Raw genomic sequence first — 23,411 nt, forward strand, 5'->3', positions numbered from 1 at the left:
ACTGCAGTCAGATGATCCATTTGGTCCACCACAATGGCAAATGACTTTTCAGCATAAAAGGCCTTTCTGTCCACTGATGAATTCTATTAAATTAGTGCTGAGCTTAAATAAGAGAGAATTTGTTTTGCAAAGTCTAACGTATATGCTCCAGATATCGCTTCAAAGGTGAATTAAGAGAGTTTGGATGTGATATTTCACACTATTCTGTCATCATGTTGGTGTTTCGTTCAGTACTGGTCATGCTGTTCTCCCATGGTCTTGATTTTTGCCACGTGATGGATGCATATTGACCTGACAGTGCTGAGTTCTGAGCAGCTTGTATTAGATTACATTCTCTCACTGTCCTGGGAAATGCAAGTTATATTTAGATATACAGAGGTGGTTATCTAGTTTGCCTGGGCAGAGCATCATCTTGGAGGTGGATAACAAGGTCACATGACTTCTAGTGACCAGTCGCTATTTCTGCTTTGAGAGATCCGTCTGCAACATCAGGAGCAGTTATGTATCTTTCAGGCACAGCTGAGAGAATAAATTAGTGCATTTATGCTGGGATGATTGATTACAAAACCATTGCATTTGTACTTTCATGACTTGTATCAAACCTCTCCTTGTTTCAGGAAGTAAGCAAATCAATCCAATCTTATTGCAAGTTTATAACAAGGTATAAAGTCACAGTTTTGGATTGTGAAATATAAACACAATTGCAAGAAAAAAGTCAGAAGTGTGAGATAAAAAGTAAAAAATACTCTTTTTTTATTTTTATTCCTTTGCTTAAATAAACTTGAATTAAAATTAGAATGTCCCACACAGTCCAATAGCTATTTGAAAAAAGGGACAGTCTCGTCACTATACTGCCCAAAGTTCCTGTATAAACATATTTAAGAAAACTGCTGTCATCAAGTGATTCCATGGGTTTTTAACAGCATTATGAATCAGACTATGCTTGAATCCTTTTGTTGGTGGTGCAGTGGCTAAGACAGCACAAGCTCACGAAGGGATTTAACTTTATAAATATATAAAGGACTATACATCATTTGCCTTCGTGTTGGATTAGCCAACAAGAATTACAAAGATGATGAAAAAAAATAATTTCCTGCTGTACTGTGCCCCAGTTTGATTTTATTAAGCTCTTATCAAGATACAGTTTTTGCTATTTATGGAACTGTTTTTGTAACATAGAAAAAAAAGGATTATTCATTGAGGTTTATCCTTCATATACTGCATGCATAATAACAGTCTAATTATGTGGTTCTTTCTTAATTTCACTCTTGCAAATCCTATACAGAGGCTGCACATCAGCTTCACAGAGATGATCCACACAGAGAGGATCCATATTAGATTACAGCAAAAACATGTATTTATACCAGGGTGGTGAACGTCGGTCCTGGAGAGCCGCAGTCCTGCACAGTTTTGCTCCAACCCTAATCAAACACACCTGAACAAATTAATCAAGGACTGAAGGGTTATTAGAAAGCTACAGGCAGGTGAGTTTTAGTTAGGGTTGGAGCTGAACTCTGCAGGGCTGCGGCTCTTCAGGACCGGGGTCCGCCACCCCTAGTTTATACACTCATGTCAGACTGAAATGATTATTTGATGAATATGACAGGCTTTGTGAGTCTGAGGAGTGCTGCCACTGATGCAGAAGTCTTGCACGTTTTAAAATTAAAATATGCACATGTAAAATATGCATATTTGAATACATGTAATCTAGCTACAAATAAATGTAGAATTAAATTTAATTATAATGATTTCAAATAGACTAGGAATCAGTGTTAACTAAAACGATTAAAAGTGAAATTAAGATAAAATAAAATAAGCCTAAATATTAAATGAAAAACTTAAGCTTAAAAGAATGGCAATGAGACTAGGTTGTTTAATAGTTTTATGAAGCCGTGCTCTGATTCTGGATCATTAACAATTTAATCTTCCAGTATGTGAATCTCATTTATTATGGGTGGCTAGAGATCAGGCCAAACTGAAAAAGCTTTCTTCTTGTGGAATCCATTTCTCGTCAAAAGGGTGTCCCGGACTGTCTGAACACTGAGTGCCCATCCCACTCTCAAAGGAGCTGCGCACACACACTCTGGCAAACACAATCACCACACTGGCAGTCAGAGCACACACAGCTCCATTCACTAGTTATAAGACGAGAGCCACTTCCAGTTAAAGGACATAAAGCCCTGATCCGAGCTCTAGGATGGATGCGCTGAAGAAGGGATTCTCCATGGCTAAGGAGGGAGTGGTGACCGCCGCCGAAAAAACCAAGGCTGGGGTGGAGGAGGCAGCTTCCAAAACCAAAGAAGGGGTCATGTATGTAGGTATGTACAAATTCAACTGAGAGGAGAACATGGCATGCCATTTTCATAATTAAAAACAATGCCAATTACAAATTTACAAACCAATTGCAATAACAAAAAAACGCATTTAAAGGCAATTTAAATCTTTAATATGTTGTAATATAATTCATTATGTAAACAAAATATCACTTTCAGTTTTAGATAACTGAATTATTAGCAAATGATGATAAGAGTCCTGCAGATTAAAACCAGGGCAATGAAGATAAATGTGTGGCATGAGCCCATTATTACATTTGACTGCTGTGCTTCATCACTGAAAGTAAGTGAACAAAAATTAATTCGCCTAGATTCAGCTGGAATCAACACTGCTAGACAGCTTACATGGTAAATAGTACCATGGTTATTTACTCCTGATTGCTACTGTCAGGAATGGGTAATGAATGGAGGAGGAAGATAGAAAGAGATAATGAAAGACAGAAGGGAAAGGACAAGAAGGAGAAAGGAAGCACTTTGTGTTTTCAATAACTTCAGGATGCAATCAATCGATGAGCAGTCAGTGGCAGATACATTATGAAGAGAAAAGCCTGATTGTACTCCATTTATATTGCATATTAAAATAATTTGTAAACTATAAGATACACTAGTTATCATTCTGTATTGTTGATATTGATATTGCAGTCTGATTACATAAGTATGCCTAAATTTGCTGAACATCTTTTTTACATTGTAACTACTATATTGTAGGGCTAATTACACTGATATGAAATATGGGTAACAATTTACAGTACAGTGAGGTTATTGTAAAATATTCCATCTTGTACATGACTTTTGGCACAAGCATTGTGTGTAATACATCATTTCTTCCTGTTTGTGTTGAGTGCTGACAGGAGCACACAGTACTGTAATCCCATTCCCATCCGGTCCACTTCACCTCACGGTCCTCAGAGACCATGGTCTGCCGGGGTCAATACACAATCTTTGATGATTGTAATGGCTCTCAGTGTGTGTACACACCAGTCACAGGAGCTTGTGTTTGTGAGACAGAGTGTGTTTGGGTGTGTTACAGCTAGAGGTACAAGCTTTCCTCTGCACCACACAGACAGTTTACTTCACTAAGAGAAATCTCAAGCCTCTCAAAGAAAATTGAGGTCCCTTTGCACTGAAATGAGACAAATTGCCAACAAATACACATCTATGTACACAAATACATATATATGTAGAATTAATAAATAAAATAGAGATTCTGCACTACTGATCATGTGACTCTTTGTAAAGACAGTCAAATGATCTTCCACTGAAAATGCTTTTTTAGATCATGCTGGAGAACATGATCATCAGATTTGACACAAACTTGTGGAGCTCATGATGCTCGAGTGCTGCTATCAATAAAGCAAATGTTGTGTTAATTTTTCGATCAAATTATTATGATACTGCATAAGAAACAAAAATATAACTAAAATTATGATTAAAAAAAATCAAGATGAATTTTAACTGGTGATCTCAGACATTTGGAGCCCTGCTGTAGACCAGACTGAGCTCAGCGGAGTCACTTTAATTTCTGTTGTATTATATAACACCAATTTCATTACAGAACTGTGTGAGCACAGTCCAGCTTAATTATTTTTAATACATAATTCCATTAAGTCTCTTATGGATCAGGAATTAAAGCATTGGGATTGTACTATAGAGAGAGAGGTGATGTAATTCAGATTTAAGAATGGAATACAAATGAGGATACAAGGCATTAAAGTGTGATTCAATTTACATTATTATATATTAGCTTTATTATCTGAAAAAGTGCTGTGTCATCTTTGTGTTACATGATTAAGAAACAACATCTCAATAGTATCTAATATCTTCCTCTGTAATCTATGCTCAACTATATTTAGTATATCACAGTATCCTCCTCTTAATCGCAGCAGCAAGCTGCAGCAGAAGAGACGTTTTATGCTTCGTCACTTTATATTAGATGCTGTGGAAGTGACATCATATTGCAGCAGTGGCCAGGTGACAGCAATACACTCAATCTTTATTGATTATATTATAAATAATACAAGATTTCAGGCTTGTGTTTGTGTTGCAAGCAGAGGCTAAGCACTGAAATATGTGGATGTCTTGATAGTAAATCAGCTCTTTGTCCGGAACAACAAGGACAATGTCGCATCTCTTGAGGGGTGTATTTGTTGTGCTGTGCGTGCACATGTTTAGAAGCAGGGGTGACTTTCACAGACACGTTGCTGTTATCTCAAAGGTTCTGGGAAAGAGCTTAAGCTTGTTCTACAGTCCATTTGTGCACGCAGATTCAGTACAAGAGATGCTATGGCCTTTAAGAGGCGAAGTGGGATTTTCAACTGTTAACATATAGGAAGAGTCTCAGTAGAAAGGATGTTTCTCCATCTGTAATGCTTAATAGCACTTAGTGAAGCCAATCAGCATTTACCTGACATGATTTTATAGGGTCTCTTGGGTACTAGAAAAAGCTGGACCTTTAGCTGAACTGCCAGAGGAGACTTTGCACAGCAGACTAAGTGTATGGATCCCAGGACAGAAGAGGAGCCAGAGCTGAAAGCATCAATCAAGGATCAGACATCTGTCTAAAAATAAGATGAAATTAGGTACACGGTTGGGAAAAAAGGGTTAGCATTCACAGAAGCAAATGTCTGAGAGCTTAAAGGGATAGTATACCAAACCTGTATGATTTGCATTCTTCTGCAGAACACAAATGAAGTTTGAAGAAATGTCTCTGTATTTGTTGTACATGTTGCTTTAGACTTTTGTTGTAAAAAATATTATTTTGTGTTCCAAAGAAAAAGTCAAACAGGTCTGGAATGACATGAGGGTGGTAGATGATCACATTTTTAGCTGAGGTAATACTAACGTGATATTATTTGAACTTTTTAATAAACTTTTCTTTTTCTGACAGGCACAAAGACGAAGGAAGGTGTTGTGACAAGTGTAAACACAGGTAAAAGAATTAATAGAAACAGTTCTTAACTAAACAAAACACTCAACGTCATTTTCCTAAATACCCTGATCTATGGAAAGTCTCAAATCAAAACATAAGGACACTTCTTTTTCTGCCATAGTTGCCCACAAAACAACTGAGCAGGCGAATCTTATGAGTGAGACTGCCGTGGCTGGAGCCAATCAGACGTCAGAAAAGGTGGTGGAGGGGCTGGAAAGTGTGGTCGCATCCACTGGTCTCGTCAAACAGGTGAGGAATCAATTTGTACAAGGCTAATAATTGGTCAAATTAACCAGAAAAAGTGTGTAAAAATTAAAACATTGCTGTTCAGTTGCATTGGTGTCTTTAGGTGCACTGTATTTACTCACCCTCAAGCCATCCTATAGGTGTATATGACTTTCTCCTTTCAGATGAATACAATCAGAGTTATATATTAAAATGTCCTGGCTCTTCCAAGCTTTATGATGGCAGTTAATGGTGGACAAGGTTGCGAAGCAAAATAAAGTCCATCCATCCATCATCAAATTTACTCCAGCTAGCTCTGGGGGGTTAATAAAGGCCTTCTGAAGGGAAGTGTGTTTGTCCAAGAAAAATATCCATATTTAAAACATAACCGTAGCTTCCACCAACTATCATAGGCATGTTCACGAGAGAAAGGCATTCCTACAGTTGATTTAGGACGTAGGCGTAGCGTAAGCTCGGGTGAGATGTGACGAATGTGGAAGTGCAGAGGAGAGAAAAACAAAATACCAGTCATGAATTAGAAGTACAAAACGAGAGTAGGCAGGTTGAGCATTAAAATGACTATCCCTGGGGACATAGCTGACTGTGGGTTTATGCAAGGGGTACTGGCAGGTTATATTTTTTTGTTGTTGTTGTTGTTTTTTTTTGGCCAGAGCCAAAGAACTGACAGCTTTCAAAACCCCTTTTGTACAATACTATTTCTGGGTTATGCCGTTTGGCCTGCAGGGGGCGCCAGCGACTTTCCAACGTTTAATGGATCAGATCCTGCAAAGCACCAGGGAGTTTACTGCAGCCTAGAGTTATCTGGACGAAGTGTTCATTTTCAGTCAGACTTGGGGAGACCATTGTCAACATCTGAGGCATGTCCTAGGGAGAATTAAGGCAGCAGGTCTTACCATCGACTGAAGAACTGTACAATAGAGATTTGGGATTGGAGGAGCAATTTGCCCACAGCTGGAGAAAATAGAGGGCATCCGAAGTTACTATCCTCCTACCACTAAGAAACAGGTGAGATCTTTCCTAGTCTTGGTGGGATGGCAGATTTATACCTAACTTTTCTGCCAGGGCCTCTGTGCTCACAGATCTCACAAGAGCCACAGTTGCCAAACAGCTGGTCTGGATGGAGCAATGTGAGCAAGCTTTCCAGGACTTACGAGAGGCAGCATTTCTGAGACGCTGTTCAGCTGAGCCCGGATTTCCAGAAATAGTTAATCCTGCAAACAGATGCTTTTGGAGTCAGGTTGTGGGTAGTTAGATGTTTAATGTTAGTTCAGGACATTAAGACTGGAGTTAATGCAGAAAGTGGATGGAGACCGTAGACCAGTGGCATTCTTGAGCCGGAAACTGTTCCCTCGAGAAACACTATGCCTTCATCATCCGCTTGAACACCACTCTAGTGAACAAGCGTATGACAGTTAGCAGAAGTTACAAATTACAGTTCATATTTTATACAAAAATGCATAGCTTCAAGAAGGCCTTTTATCAACCCCCCAGAACAGTGTGGAGTACTTTTTATGATGGATGGATGCACTTTTTTGGGATTCAAAACCTCTACCCCCATTCACTGCCATTATAAATCTTGGAAGAGCCAGGACATTTTTTTTATATATCCAATATATATATATATATATATATATATATATATATATATATATATATATATATATATATATATATATATATATATATATATATATATATATAATACTCCATTTGTATTCATCTGAAAGAAGAGAGTCATATAGCCTATACATAATAAATGTATTAATCTACTGTTTAGTCATACAGTTGGTCTATTTGATATGACGCCCATGCTTTTCTTTCTTACCCAATAATGGACAGGATGAGCTGGAGAACACTAAGGTGCTTTCAGAAACTCAATAAATGCACGCATGCAATAAAAGCATGCTGAATTATCACATTTACCTCAAAGCCATTATTAATACAAACTAAAATCTCTTCATTTTAATACATCAAATTATCAATATCTATTTTATATTTTCATATATAAGTTTTTTGTTCATAACTCATTTCTGCTTTCAAAATATTGATCTGCATTTTTAAAAATGCATCCCAGTTCCTTTCATTAGAGTTCCAAAATTGTTTTTATTCATTTAAAATCTCATGAAGAAACGAGCCATAACCATGCAACCATTATCAGTCGATGTGCAGCAACAAAATCATTAATGAACATCTGGAATCTTCCGGAGAGTAATAATTAAAAAATACATGTAGTTCATAATTTTAAAATTATACTAGTGTTTTTAAGGTGAAAATATGATGAACAGTGATAACGAATGGTCCACAGCTGAGGTGTATGGATGTGTTTCTGCCTCCAGGGGGACCTGACGAAGCAGGAGGGAGATGTAGAGAAGCCTACAGACGCTGGGCAGTAGGTGAGAGACCACATGAGTTGTACATGAAATTGGATTTTCTATTCTACACAAATTTACAGCAAAATAGCACAACCTTTGTGACTTTCTTCAAAAGCTGAACAAAATCCAATAATTATTTTATTATCTTTGAATGAACTTATTCAGGGCAGTCATTTGACAAGAAGATCTCAGGGTCCTGTAACATTCAGTAGTTCATGTAGTTTATAGTCTTACTAGACAGGTTTTATGTCAACAGCCTATTACAACACAGCAGATGTGCTTCCAAACAGTGCTCAAACAGGCTTTAAAACATGCCTTAGGGTTTCATGTGTAGTAAGTTAGCAAGTTGTTTTTAAAATAAAATTTCCAATTTTTGAAGAATCATCTACACAGTATAGGCTCTGAACCAACATAACCATCCTTCTGTTCTGTTTCAGGGAGATGTCACACTGAACGCCCCTGTGATGCTCTGCTTCTTGATTAAGAGAGAGTTCATTAGCTGCTGTGGGCCATGGCTGAATATTATCATACTAAACCTCTGATGGACGCTAAATAATATTCAACTTAACTAACTTAAAAGAATCCCACCTGCCTCTCTTGCTCTGTCCTCACAAACTACAAATCTGCTTACCTCAATTTACCACTTTCCTACATGTAATAAAAAAAATGCTCACATAACAACACTATTATTTAGCTATGCAATATTCACATATACTGAGCAGTGTGTGTCATTAAATATGCGCAAATATTACATGCATGTGCTTGTGATTTGGACATTTTAATATAGGCAAGGTCTGTCTTTCTCACCTGCCCTAAAACTAGTTTTCCTCCACCCAACATGAAGAGATCAGATGGATGATGATTGTACACAATCAGTGTGAGAAAATATTTCAAATATTCCAGTCCAAATACACTCAATGTAGTATCTGTGACGATATTTGAAACAAGGAGTAGAAAATCACAGATCCAAATCCAAAGAAGAGGGAAATTGATGTCTGTGAAGCATGAAGATAGCGGGTTAAATCAGTTCCAGTAAAGTGTGGTTATAGAGTGATGGGGTTTTAGTAAAGTTTGCTATAGCAGCCATCATAACCAACTCACAAAATCTGCAAAGGATTTTAAAGCAGCTGCTAGGTTACATTATTTTTTTTGTGGAAGCAATGCATGCTGCCTCACAACTTCACTTTAACTGATCATATTAGTTTACCTGACTCATTGTTTCCCTTGAAGTCTAAAAGCAGCTGTTTTTCCTTTTTTATATATATTCCGTCTGTAATAAATTCAGTTTTGTGAAAGATAAATCTATTCTCATTTTTTATTCGTATGTTTTTTTGTAGAACAGAATGTTGCTAAAGAAAGAGGCAGGTCAAACACTACCTTAATTCAGTGAAACTGAAAACTAATTTAAGAAAATTGAAAGCATCAAGAGACGCACACCCTTGAGATTAAAACACCCCTCCTGCTCTTCCCCTCACCCAAAAATCGAATTTAATATGTATCTCAACAAAAAAAAACTTTACCACATTCATAAATATGGCCATAACAATACCAACGAAAAGCACTATGCCTCTGGCAGAATGTCAACGTTTATGAAGATTTGTTGGTCTCCATGCGTAATCAGAGTTTAAAATGAGAGTTATTTAGCTTTTTCCCCACATTCCAGCGATGGGAGGAGGCAGAGAAGTCTATCATCTCATTATCTTCCTCTTGCTCAGAGGAAAGACATTTAAACCAAAACATAAACAATGCAACTGATTTCAGAAATGTCCCTAACAAAATCACGACAACAATCAAAACCCTGCAGTAAAACAGTAAAAATATAATATAACTGTAAAATCAAATAGGACAAGATTCAAAAGGACTATTAACCCTGCATACCTTCAAGCTATCACTAAACAATAAAATAACATAGAATGAAACATTAAATTACATAATTAAATAACTATATGCTCATGTTTAACAAATTATTAGTTACACTGAAACCTTGACTGATGACTGATAAAGGAAACCAGTTAAACCAGTCAAGCAAGCTTGCGGTTCTTTCAGTTGACATCTTTCTACTCCACACAAGCTGAAGTAGCCAATAGGAACACACATCCCAGACATACTTTGATGGAGCACCAGCCTATTAAAACCGTATGAATCTTCCGTCTCAAAACACTGACACACAGACACACACACGCAGACACGCTCTAGGAAACATCAGCAACATAGAACTCTACAAACATGTCTTTCCTTTCCAAATTTACGGGTAATAAATCAGCAGATTCATTTGTCGACCAGGCTGTGGACAAAGCAGGTGAGTTTCTTATGCATGAGAAGCTTAGAGAAACTGTTGTGCGCAAACTTCTTATACTTTTTATTCTGAGACCCTCAGAATATACATAGTAGTTTATGTATCTTACCTAAATATATTGGATAAAGTATAGTAACAATTATTTCATCTAACTTTTAACTATAGTTTTAAAAAAGACAGAAGACAACGACTTTTACATGGATTTATTTCTAATCTTTTTTCACAAACCCTATATTATTAAGAAAGTTGTTTTCCCTCCTTTTCAAATTGCCATGTTGCTTGTTAGAACTGCTTTTAAGTTACTCGTTTTAATCCTGCTGATTTCTATGCTATTGTTTGTTCTCTGAAAGAGCTAGAGGAAATGTTTATGGAGAATGCAGTCAGTCCAGTAATCATGCCACTCCCTGAAAGCAATGACATTACTAGCCTTCAGGGCTAGTAAAGCTGTCCAAGGCTTTTTCTTTAAACATCTAAAAAAAATAAAAAAATATGATGGGAAAGATGAGCTGTATATGAAAGATTATATAAACTGCAATGTGTTTCTTTTATATAATGTTACTTTTAAATTTCCCTAGCTGCTGTAGCTAAAAAAAAAGTGAAGGAAACCCTTAATGCAAAGAAACCGGAAACTGATAAGACCGGGGGTACTGGAGGTCTTACCCCAAGTAGCGAGGAGAAGGACAAGAAACCAAAGGAAACGTCAGGAGGTGGACTTGTTGATGACAATAAAGCAGAAAAACCAAAAGAAAAGAGCGGCGGAGGAGCCTCTGATGCTGGAGGCAGCAAAGCAGCAGACAGCAGTGGTGGAGACAGCAGTGAGTAATAAACAAATACACACACACACACGTCACAAAAAAAAAAATACTGTCAAAACCTGATGAGTCTACCAATAATGTAAATCCACCATGCACAAGTATAATAATATATTTGAATATTTTGTGTTTGATTAGATTTCAACGATGCACTGGATGACCTTGCTAATGAGTTCAGTGTAAAATGATGTTCTGACAACTAGGAAAACTCTCTTTGGCCGAGAGCTTGTCTTACATCAGCACAATCTCCAAGTGTCAAGGACTACAACAGTAGAAGAAGAAAGTCATTTGTTACTAATGTAAATAATTTTAAACAGATGTCTCTGGAATATCTTATGTACAACTACTAGAAATTATGCCTATTGCATTCGCATACCTTTAGTTTATTAAGCATGCATTTGTTTTAAAACTGTGATTAAATAAATGTTGAGTGAATAAAACTGAATAAAAAGGTCTCATTTTATCCACTTACATGAGCATTAAGTATAATCTTTTTTTTTTTCAGTTTTTTTTCCTTCATATTTTTTGGTTCAGAGTACAAAATATAATTAACCCAGTAAATCAGCTGACACACGGCACTTTCCATTTCCATTTTATTAATTGTAGACAATTTAAAAAGGCAATACAAAGTCTTTTTCTTTTTTCAAAAGCCATTTCATATTAAATGTTAATATTGCGATGAAAATAAACATTTGCTCTCAAATATATGACCTACTGTTTGCATATTATTATGAAATTAAAATGTAAAAAAAGGAAGATTTTAGTTGTCACTGAACACTGTTCAAAGAAGCAGCAAAACCATACATTTATATGCAACATTTCGGTAACAGACATAAAAAGCCTGAGATTCGTCCTGCATCCCTTTCCCACTTGACCATAATAGTGTAAGAATCGGTGGGGGAAAAGTAACCAACTAGAAATTCCAGAAACTGGCATTAGAATTAACAACATGTGGCTGTGACTCTAAGGCTTAATGTGTTTCAATATGCAGGCACTTTATGACCTGAAGAAAACATTACAAAATAACTTTAAAATAAGTTACAACTGATTGGTGTCTCCTGGCAAAATGTGGCAAAGAGAGTGCTTTAAATGGTCTTTGGCTTTAAAGTTTTTCTAAAAGCCAGGAATATTTAAAAGGATGATAATCTAGAAAAAAGACCTGATAATTCTAAAGATGCTTAGTGGTAATAACATGCATAAATGATGTATCTATGTCGTATAAAATGTAAACGTGAGGAGCTGAGGGGTTAAGTGATATACCTGGGGTCTGTGCAGATGAACAGAGTCAGATATAGAGTCAGGTAAATAATACAGCCATCTATGTGAAGGTAAGGCCAGCCTCATGGTACACTTTGAAGACTTTCTCAATGGCATTGACGTAGGCCGCTGTCCTCAGGTCCAGCCCAAGGTTATACCTGTTGGCTGTTCGCATGATTTGCTAAAAGAGGAGAGATGAATTATGTAAACGACAGAGCAGTTTTTTTACATTACAGAGGCTCTTCATTCAATCAAATCAGTCTAAATACAGACAGACAAATACGCTGCCTCCCGAAACATTCACAATCTTCTAAAAATGAGTATCAATCTAAAATGATTTTTAATCATCCTGCCTCCAAAATTACCTAATTTTGCTTAAATTCTAGGGCAGCGTCGCATGTGTCCTTTGTGAAGAAGCCAATATAAGAATACACTATGATAAGCTAAGTGAGAAAACTGATCCAAGATCTTTGGGTCTGGTGAATTATTAGGAATCCATTTAATGGGCTTCAGGATCTCATTTCCAATTTTAAAAAACAAATAACTGATATGAACAAAAAGGCATAATACGTAATATATATGTGCATATTATTAGATAAATACATGAAAAGGATTATTTTATATTCACAGTCTATATCTACTTACTCTGGCAGATCGCTCCATCGTGTAAGCCAATCCAGAATGCACAATGTCCTTTTCAGAAGCTCCCTACCAGATAAGCAAAACAAGTGTATAAAGGTGTATAGTCAAATATAAATCAGTAAAAAAAAAAAAATGCACATTATATGTGACAAGAGCTTTTGTGTTTATACTCACAGCAATCCTCTCTTGAAATTCAGATGTGGGAACAATAGGTATGGCTCCTCCATGTTTCCCAAACTTCCTTTCCAGACTCTCCTGCACAGACACTGGCAAACAACACAGCAGATCCCCATTAGGATTGAGCAAACAGTCACATGGATTTAAGATAGTAATGGTCAAATGCTATTCTTCCCAAGACAATGCTTATTCTCTTTTACACCTTCTCTGAGACCTAAATCTGGGGTTTAGTTAAATATTTTATAAAAGGTGCAGTGAGGTACAGTCATGATTTTAATGTATGAACATGCAAGAATTAACTTTACACCATTCAACAGCTTTTTCACATGACTGTGAGATTGCTGTCTGCCTCTGTGTTTACCATGTTACTATCAGTGAAGTGAGGTCATTTCAGGCCAGTCAGATGAAAGGCAGGGCAGAGCAAGTTTGTGTTTTTGTGTATACATGCAAGCATACCCAGATACTCTCAAAGGGACACCAATCTCACTATATTTGCTTGTGGGAGCAGAATAAACAAAGTGAACAAAAATACCACATGACCTATTCTAGCCTGCCCGAACCACATCATCTAGAGCAAATAGACAATGGAAAACAAGCCCTTCCAGAGAACTAAATCAACAACAACCATACTGGTAATTGTATGATCATATGATTGCTAGGGAGACTCTTTTTTTTAGAAGCAAGCACTTTGAATATGTATGATACTATACGACTTTACACAACATTGTCTGGGAAACACATTTTTTGACTTACTGAGGAGATGGTAGTTTGAGTCCCTTTCATATTTGAAGGTCAGTCTGCCATAACTGACGTGGTTTAGGTTCTTCAGCCACTCAAAGTAGGAGACTGTCACACCTCCAGCATTCAGGTACATGTCCTACATATCAGTTATGTATTTTTAGCATCATATTAGCATCAAAGGCTATTTTCAAGGCAATATCAAAGGAGTTAAAAAAAAGGGGGGGGGGGGGGGGACTCAAATTTCATTACAATAAAATAATAAAACCTAAATTAAAAACTCCTATAGATAAAATCTAAATAAGGTAAATATATTTAATAAGATATGCATATAAATCAAATATTGTATAATAGGCTAGTAAATTTAGATTTAACATTTAGGACTGGAAAACGTACAGGGATCACCATGATATTCCTCTCTAGGAATATCTTGTCAGCTTCAGGGGTAGTGGGACCATTAGCTCCTTCAGCAATGATCTGTAAAAAATAATAAGTGTTACACAATTTTTCTTTTTATATTCTCATTGCAGCTTGAAAATGACTATTGTTATGATTGACTATATTGACCTCTAACCTTGGCCTTGATATTGTTGGCGTTTTTCTTTGTAAGCTGTTTCTCACTTGCAGCGGGGATCAGAATATCACACTCAGCTTCCAAGATGCTGCCTTCATAGGGGTTGGCCTTAGGAAAGCCAACAATAGTGCCATTGGCCTGGAAAAGAGAGTATTTGATACATTTGGATTACAGATTTTCACTTAGTACATGTAGTATTGTCAATTGGCCACAAGGTGTCAGCCTTACAGTGAATATCTTCCACTGCACTGACTGATACTCACAAGCTTATAGTCTTCCAGTTCTTTGGGATCGATGCCGTTAGGGTTCCAGATGCTTCCATCCAGCTCTCCAACACCCACACACTTTGCTCCGTAACGGTGCAGGTAACGCATGGAGTGCAGGCCCACGTTACCAAAACCCTACAACAGAAATTAGCTGAAATCATTCAATAATTTTTAAACTGACTGCGGAGCTGAAGGTAATGTGGAATATTGATGGATTTAGTGCAAGGACATTGTTAAGCATTAACAAAGTCAGTATTTGTGTGTAAGTTAAAATATCACTAAAACAACATACACTTACTTCAGAAGTTCAAGTTAAAGATAATAAGAAATGTTTTGAGAGAATATAGCTTGAATTAACATACATTTTCTTACCCTTCTGCCAAATAGTTTAATCATAATCGAACTATATTTTTAGATTTATGCTTAAAACAAGGGAGAATACCAATGGTAAACAAACTTAATTCAATACATATTCACTATAAAAATACATAATCAGTATTTTAAGGTATATCTTAAGGAATCTTGAGGCAAACCCTAAGTGAATTTATTTGGTTTGAATAATGTTTACACACATGTCCCAATTACTACTTCTTATATTTGCAATATATATTTACTTCTCTGACATTACAATTAAGTGTCACAACACATAGTAAAATGAATGAGTTTTTAATCATTTATGTAGGAAGTATAACATTTGCTTGTTTAGCACCCTTTTAAGCTTTCTTTATAAATACTGATTGGGTATCTAAAAGCACACACTGGATATTTAAAGTCCTCAGACAAGCAAAAGTCAGAATGATCCGTGTCAGCGTACACTTACTGATAGCACAGAGTCATGAGATAATGGACAAAGTGCCAGTAAGTGCCTGGGCACGTCCTGATTTTGCCAAGTTCGATGTGTTCCTAGGTCAACATATTTTGTTGACCCTGGAACAACATTTTACTCCAAAAATATATTCTTAACCATATCCCTGCATCTAAACCTAACTTTAACCATGAGTAATCCCTAAAATCAGAGGAAATGATAGATGAATGACACTGATGTACAAGCACCAAACACTGATTTTAAGCGTAAACTTCACAAAATCTATAAACTGGTTCTTCAAATCTGATTGGTTAATCACAATGTTGTTCCAGGGTCAACAACGATGTTGTCCCAGGAACATGTCTCACTTGGTAAAATCAGGTTCTGTAAGTGCCTGGAGTTACCAGTGTATTTTGGACCAATACATAACAAGAACAATTCTTTAGCTAACTGATTTGATATGACAAAAAAAAAAAAAAAAACATAATGCCATAAACTTGAAGTGTATTTAGGTGTTAATTGACATGCACGAACCTGAATGACGAATGTCTTGTCTCCAAACCCCGGGCTCAGGCCCAGCTGGCTCATGTAAGAAGCCTCATTGACAAAGTTCTCAATGCCATGGAAGACCCCGCGGCCAGTGGCAGATACCCGCCCGTGGATTCCCCCCTGACTGATGGGCTTACCGGTTACACAGGCGTGAGCATTGATATCCTGATAAAGAAGAATTATAATTCTAAACAGTAGAAGAATGTTGTTTGATTTCAAACAGAGTAACATAAACTGTAAGGTAGCTTATTATGAGGCACGAAGCTATGCTATCTTTAATGTTAGCTGGTGTTTAGCGAGATGAGTACAGGTCCTGTTGATGCTATAATATATCTCCTGTCCTTTCATTTATCTCACTACAAGGCAGCTTGCAAACACAACAGAACATCATGGCTACCTAGACAAAGCATATGACTGGCATGGAAGGACAGACTCTACTGAAGGAGTCTGTCAGGAGAGGGTGGAAAAACACAGGGGCACTTTGTTCTCTTGGGCTTATAAACACCACGCTCTTTGTCAGGGACAGTACAGGCTCTGGGCACTGAGTCACCAACACAGCTGCAATCTGTTTGCTAGTTCTTCCAGATATCCTGTAGGATTTTTCAAAATAGCTACAATATGTAAAAGCTTAACTGAAATCACTGCACCATTTCAAGGTAATGTAGGCCTATGCATCACATTTCCTGTACATGCTTATTTAACTAAGATATTATGCTATTAAATGTGTCTTTGGGGGAAACTAGATTTGAATTTCATGAAGGAAGACTTGACAAGGCAGCAAAAGAGTGTTAACATGTTGAGTAGAGCATATTATTTACAGAAAACCAAAGTGAGTATGTCTTGTTTACAGTCAGCTAGACAAAAGTAGCAACACATAATACGGCTATAAATAGCTAAGTATCATTCATGCTTTTATCACATCGCATTTAGGTAATTCATGCTTTCATCACATCGCGTTTAGATTATTGCAACTCCTTGTATTTGGGCCTTCCTCAGTCAACCATTAATCACCTCCAGATTATTCAAAATGCAGCTTTTTAGTATATTGTCTTCCATGTTGTTTTATTTTTATTTATTATTATTGTTTTTTTTTATACTCGGCTCAGCACTTTGGTCAGCTACGCTGTGTTTAAATGTGCCATATAAATAAAATTTACTTACTTAGTAAATATATGCATGGCAGATGAAACTAATAACCATTCACAATGCAAAGAGATGCAAAGAGAAAATATTACAACAACTTCATTGCTGCTAGATGCATTTTGGATACTAAACTATAGCGGAAATTATAATAAGGCTTACAAATTCAGAATGCATTTGATCACTACCATGACAACACAGTTACACAGTGCTTGAAATCAAGAGAACATTAATAAATAAATACAAAAAGAATGAAATATATTAAAAGCACATTTACCTTAAAATAAACTCTTTCTCTTGAACAAATAGCTCAGAAATGATCAGAAATAATGTAAAATTTAAAGATAAATTTAAGTACTTTATACGCTACATTCTTTGGGATGTCTACATTCTGATCCTGCTGATTATTCAGCTGGCATATTAAATAAATGTAAAAAGTAACATAGCATATTTTATAATACAGCATGCCAAACAATACAATTGTTTTCAAATACATTTTTGCTAAAGCAAACCTGTTGTATACTATATGAACACTTGGTCAGGTTCTTCAACTTACATGATGGCCCATTGTGTTAGCATATGTGTCAGCAATCCAGGACATTTCCCTTTCTCCTGTGCTCATGTCTGGGGCTGGGACGTCAATGCCGGGCCCTGACACAGGAAACAGAAATAAGTGTACGACTGACCCTCACTTCCCATAGCCATGGCTTATTTATTTAACTCAAAGATCTGGACACAGTTAATGTGAATCATAAAAACCTCTTTGATTGTATATTTATAAGACATTATTGTAACTGTCACTGAACAATGTTTTGAGGAGCTACACTGTCAGAGAGCAATGTGGGAATCCTGCACTCAAAAACACTAACTACCTAAGGAAAGTTGGCTCTATTACAAGCTCTTTGAATTATTGTAATATGAATTCAACTTACCTAGGCTTTAGGGATACAGGTTAAATAACTTGTTATGTAGAAGTGGTGTCAATTGCAGGCTGACTGTTAAACTTTACTGTGCCATCTGATAATAAGCATTACATGACTATTGTTCCTGAGTTGTGGTTTAATCTTCCATAGAGTTCTCATTTCATTCTATTCAAAATGGTAACATAATTCGATTCTGCTTAACTCACGAGCAGATTCAGTTTATGCCTCCTCATAACTCACCAATGAAGCCCTTTTTAGCCAACTCAATAGTAAACCTTCTTGTGATCTTCTCCAGTTCTATGTCCTGAGTAACAAAAAAAAAGTTTTTAGCTGTGAATGGGGAATCGTCATCTGAGCGCTAAACTCAAAATTGCATGTTTAATCCACCAGTGATAAAATACAAAGAAACAAAGAACAGTCACAAACAGTCTTAACAGACATTAAACCCTGTAGGATTTCACTTTACGAATCATGAAATAAACACCATCCTGAATCTGGTTGGTTCCAGAGAATTCTGAAATATCTGTGCACTGCATCTTACTGCTTTTTCAGAACAATCTCATGAAATCTTCAACATCACTTAAAGGGGACGGATTCTTCATAAAATTTGTCAGAAAATATGAAGAAAACACTCACAGAGTAATTCTTTGGGTTAATTTTCACCCCCGCTTTAGCTCCTCCAAAAGGCACATCTGTTGAGAGCACAGTTCATGTGAATGATTCAATGTTCATACTAACCAATAACAAACACATTTACACATAAACAAACTTAAGCACTTACCTACAACTGCACATTTGTATGTCATTAGTGAAGCAAGGGCTTTCACCTCATCCACTGACACCTCTGTGCTGTAACGGATACCTGGAGAAGCAGAAGCAGTGTCCTCGTCAGACTTTAGGTCTAAGCAAATAATGTCCGTAGATCACTCATTAAACATGCATCAAAATAAATCAAATGCATTATAGCCTTTATTCATATTCTCTCTAGCAATTAAAGCTAACAGACTACAACACTTTGATAAACTTTAATTTCGCTTGAGTGCTTATATAATGCAAGACATTTTAGGGCTTTTGAGAGCTCTTGGGAAAATAAAAGAATAAATAATACAATAAGAGCTGCCAAATATTCGACCTACTGCAAAGGTGGGCCTTGTCTATCAGTTAAAATAGCATTGATGATCCGGACTAATATGCTGTTTAGAGCAGGCGTCTGGAAATTTCAAATGCTGTAACGGCCTTGCTCACACACACACACATACACACACACACACACACACACACACACAAAAAGACAGGTCTACAATTTTGAGAGGGGAAATTCTGTGTGGCTGAACACTCTGATGACTCACTCTCTCCACTGAAATAAAAGGGAAGAAAATCTAGGCAGGGCCCAAAACTGGGTGTGATTAAAGCCAATGTGTACTCCAAACTAAACATCTCTGCTTTCAGTCGGCCTCAAAAGCACTGCTTGGACAGCACTAGCAAATTTCTTAAATTCATGGATGATGCGCTAGTAATTCATTTCAAATTACTACTAACATAAAATAAAGTTATTAGTGCAAATTTAAAGGGATAGATCATACAAAACAAAATTATTATTTATTCACCCTCAAAAGCTAACATTCTTCAAAATATTTTTTGTGCTCAACAGAAGAAAGAACATTGTACAGGTTTAGATGAACTTGAGCTTGATTATAATAACAAAAGTAACTATATTTTTACTTTTGGGTGAACAGTGCCTTTAAAGAACAGTCTCCTTCCTGAATTTATTTGTGACTAAGTGTAGCTTGAATTGTTTTCAAAAGGCTGTTTTGTTGGCTCTTCTGTACACATCTGGTTGAATGAGTATGTACTACTGTATATATTCAGTGAGTCCAAAGTCAAGCATGTTTTTTCTTAATTTATTGAGTTTTTAATCAAGTATCTGAATAAGATTGAAGGTTATATTATTCTTTATAGTTTCCTATAGCCCTATATAAGCCAATAGTAAAAAACAGTAGAGGATAAATTACAGCGACATACTTTTTTTCTGAGGAGGAAAGAACCAACCTTGAGCTCTTCCCTCATGAAAACTAGTTTTGAGGTCTCTCTTATACATTATATTAAATACAGACTTCCCAGCCAGCACACAAGGTGTAAAAACACATGATGTGCTATCTTGTTCTCCGGTTACAAACTTAAAAGTTTAAAGTCCAGCCATCTATTCATTGACTGTCTCACTGAATGCTCCCAATGAATCTACTCAACAGAAGATCAGGAAGTGTACGTTATAAGATCTCTTCCAAAACTTTGTTGATCAGTTTAGCCTGACTCATCTGCAATGTAGACAACTTAAAATGGTGGTTAAAGTATATGACGTAGTTTTAAAAAGGGGGAAAGAGTCTGAAAATGCTGATAGGATGGAGTTGTATTCGAGGAAACTGCAGAGAGATTGAACGGCTCTCGGGGGGCTTCCTCCTCTCTTCCCTTATAAAGCATTGCACAGTCAGTCCTGACGAAGCAAAATTGAATGGCCCAGCAAACAACTCCAGACTTGGTCATGCTTGATAAAAACAGTTCTTACACAAGCACATTCCATTGATAATAAATGAGTTCACAACTTCCAAAAAGTACACAAATATCTCTGCAACGATAAGACTGTAATTTATATGCACATGCAGCTGGATTCCTGCTGGTCTAAGTTGGTCATTAGCTTGTATAACATCTTGTTCCAGAAACAAACCAGAAACCAAGTGGTCCAAACAGCTTACGGTGGTCAAACAATGTTTAAAAATGCTCTAGATGGTCTCTATCTGGTCTAAGGTGGGCACAATCATTTGTAGCAACAAACATCAATGACCTTAGACTACATACATTAGACCAGCTAAATGACAAGCTGACCATAAATCAATTAAACCAGTTTATTTTATATAACACCTAAATATTAGCTGCTTTATTATCAGCTACAGTACACTGCATGTTGGTTTTATCGTGAAGCTTCAAACTCCGTGTAAATTTAAGAGTTGCACCCTAATGTAGCAGAGTGTCGCTGCTGCGCAACCGCGATTTGGGATTTTTTTTCCTCAAGTTCATTGGCTCGAGATGCATATCATTTAGCACTCTCTGTTACATTTTAAAGACATAGCGTGTAAATAAATGTGTTGTGACGCAGAATCATGTCGTGGCAATGCAAAATTAAAAAGATGCTATGACAGGTATGTGATATGTGTTTTAGTTTGCATCTGTTTTCTCCTTAGAGCGCGACTGCTTTCTATTAACGCCTGTGTAAATAATGCATTGAACTTGCCTCCTTTACACGGGGTTCTGTGCTGACTGTGTTGGGCTCTATAGCCCTCGATCATCTCCCACTCCCCGTTGTCTCTTTTGATGGGGAACGACACGGACAGGACGTGATTGCAGGGCTTGATGATCTTGAGGATCCCCCGGACTCGGTGTCTCTTCTGCTCGGGCGTTTCTCTCGTCTTGAGATCGTGCACGAGTTTGTCCTCCACGATAGAAGCTCCTCGGTCGAAGAAACCCTCGACCATCCTAAAGAAGTTAGGGTCATCGTCTTTCTCTCCCACGGCTTCGCTGTAACGGCGGACCCGCATGAGAGTAGCAGAAGCAGGCAAAGCGGAGTCAGCGCATCCCGAAGCCAGAGCGCTGCCGGCGGCTGCGCGGGTGACGAACTCCCCCAGATACCTATACATGATTTTGAACTAACCTACTAACAGTATTAGCAAAGAGAAAAAATCTTAGACATAGAGTGTTAAAGGGTGGGACGGGGTGAATAAGCGGACACCGCAGCTCCTCCTTTTCCCCCACTCAACAAAGTGTCAACTTGAGAACTGTTTTGAACTGAGTTGTTTCAAGCGGCAGGCGAGCTGTGGGTCTCCTCCTCAAGCTGGGAGGCGCTCAGAGAGCAGGAGCCCGTGAGCAAACACTGCGCTTTGATTAAAAAAAAATATAAAAAGTATTAAAGTTGCTGCTGTATATGAAATTTATATTGGTTAAATTGATGTAGTTTCTCTTTAAAAACTTTTTTATTTTATTTTATTTTTTGGGAGGGGGTGTATGTTCTTTGAGGTACTAGCTATGTACTGTAATGGTCACGGTATTTTACTACAAAAGGTGTAATAGGTGGATTTAAGAAATAGTGAATGAGATTTTTTTTAGTTATTTTTTATTTTTGTGAATGTCAACTGAAAAGGGCTTTCAAAACAGACTGTGATGCCTATAAATAACACAATGAAATTTGTAACTGTTTTGAAATAATTTTATATGCCAGTATTTCTAGAGCTGTCACTTTCGTAGTCCTAAAAGTAGTAGTATTAGCAGTTGTTCAGTATAGTATGTTCATTAAAAGCAATATATTTTGGGAGGGGGAGGAATGTTGTTTATCTTCTATGGCACATGCACAGAAGGATAATAAATGGCAATGAACCTGTGTTCTCTCTCTCTCTATCGCTCTCTCTCTCTGCACACAAAACAGAAATAACTTAAATATGACACTAAAAGTGCCTTATATGTATTTTTCCTTTGCTACAAGGTGGCAAAACCAGAGTTACTCTTTTATTTCACCTGGGGTTACAGAGTTATGTCATAACTTCTGTGTGTCCGTCTGCTGTAATTTGTTCCTACCTGAAATACATCCTGCTCTGGAGATCAGCTCTTGCTGGGCCTCTCTGATTGTTTTCCAGGGTGGAAATTTGTGCTTGTTTTTGGCATTCTCCCAGGATATCTCTCAATGTGTTGATGTCTCCATTGCCTTAGAGAATCATACTACTGTAGCTGGTCAGCAGCAATGGGTTGCTATATTTATATTTCACATGCTATTGCTATAAAAAAGTATGCCTGATCTCTGTGTCAGTGATATACATTAAGTATAATTTATAATTATAATCATAAAATATAAATAAATGTTATTTTAAATAAAATGTGATAAGTTCTTTGAAATGTACTATTTTTATTCATGTTGGTTTCACATGGCTTTGAATTTTTTTTTACTATTTTCAAGAAAAGTTTTATTTGATGGTGTAAGTAAAAAAAAAAAAAAAGAAAAAAAAGATAAAAAAAATTTCCCACACACCTTCAATACATGTGAGAATCATATGTAATAAAACAGAAAACCTGTCTGCTCTAAGTCCTCTTTCTTCGACAGCACCACCCCTCCATACCTCCATCTCAGTCTATAAATTCTGCCTGGAATGAATCACACTGTAGTATGAATGAACCCTGGACTGCTCTGTCATTGGCTGATGTGGTGCCTACCCCCATCATATGATTGGTGAACTTCTGGAGAGTCACTCATTAAAATTCTATCCTTCTTCTTTTGCTAAGTGAAAACAAATGATTTGAGGAATGCACACTTGC

The 23,411-nt window shown here is 36.9% G+C and overlaps 2 protein-coding genes across 3 annotated transcripts; one reads left to right on the top strand and one right to left on the bottom strand.

Moving 5' to 3' along the window:
- Positions 1–2,059: 2,059 nt before the first annotated feature.
- On the top strand, positions 2,060–11,433 carry LOC113112767 (gamma-synuclein-like). 2 transcript variants are annotated; one of them, XM_026278610.1, is made up of 8 exons: positions 2,060–2,318; positions 5,221–5,262; positions 5,384–5,511; positions 7,348–7,368; positions 7,845–7,901; positions 8,318–10,179; positions 10,752–10,991; positions 11,127–11,433. In XM_026278610.1, the coding sequence occupies exons 1-5, from the start codon at positions 2,198–2,200 to the stop codon at positions 7,899–7,901; spliced, it is 369 nt and encodes a 122-aa protein (XP_026134395.1). In that variant the 5' UTR covers positions 2,060–2,197; the 3' UTR covers positions 8,318–10,179; positions 10,752–10,991; positions 11,127–11,433. The 2 variants fall into 2 exon arrangements, with proteins under 2 accessions (XP_026134395.1, XP_026134396.1); XM_026278611.1 differs by lacking the exon at positions 7,348–7,368 and having other exon boundaries at positions 2,067–2,318.
- A 134-nt stretch (positions 11,434–11,567) lies between these two features.
- LOC113112766 (glutamate dehydrogenase, mitochondrial-like) lies at positions 11,568–21,903 on the bottom strand. The gene is made up of 13 exons (XM_026278608.1): positions 21,346–21,903; positions 18,841–18,921; positions 18,696–18,751; positions 18,300–18,363; positions 17,693–17,787; positions 15,982–16,161; positions 14,640–14,777; positions 14,377–14,514; positions 14,199–14,279; positions 13,818–13,941; positions 13,062–13,153; positions 12,891–12,953; positions 11,568–12,426 (listed from the first exon to the last, which is right to left on the bottom strand). The coding sequence occupies exons 1-13, from the start codon at positions 21,746–21,748 to the stop codon at positions 12,307–12,309; spliced, it is 1,635 nt and encodes a 544-aa protein (XP_026134393.1). The 5' UTR covers positions 21,749–21,903; the 3' UTR covers positions 11,568–12,306.
- Between the last annotated feature and the right edge of the window lie 1,508 nt (positions 21,904–23,411).

The sequence above is a fragment of the Carassius auratus genome, chromosome 13 (assembly GCF_003368295.1).
Source record: "Carassius auratus strain Wakin chromosome 13, ASM336829v1, whole genome shotgun sequence".
In the NCBI taxonomy this organism is placed as follows: Eukaryota; Metazoa; Chordata; class Actinopteri; order Cypriniformes; family Cyprinidae; genus Carassius; species Carassius auratus.

Coding starts and splice junctions, on each gene's coding strand:
- LOC113112767 (XM_026278610.1), top strand. CDS start 2,198: ATGGATGCGCTGAAGAAGGGATTCTCCATGGCTAAGGAGGGAGTGGTG. Junction 5,263..5,383: donor TGTGACAAGTGTAAACACAG/GTAAAAGAATTA, acceptor TTTCTGCCATAG/TTGCCCACAAAACAACTGAG. Junction 7,369..7,844: donor ATGAGCTGGAGAACACTAAG/GTGCTTTCAGAA, acceptor TTCTGCCTCCAG/GGGGACCTGACGAAGCAGGA.
- LOC113112766 (XM_026278608.1), bottom strand. CDS start 21,748: ATGTATAGGTATCTGGGGGAGTTCGTCACCCGCGCAGCCGCCGGCAGC. Junction 14,515..14,639: donor AACTGGAAGACTATAAGCTT/GTGAGTATCAGT, acceptor TCTCTTTTCCAG/GCCAATGGCACTATTGTTGG. Junction 12,427..12,890: donor CGATGGAGCGATCTGCCAGA/GTAAGTAGATAT, acceptor CTCCTCTTTTAG/CAAATCATGCGAACAGCCAA.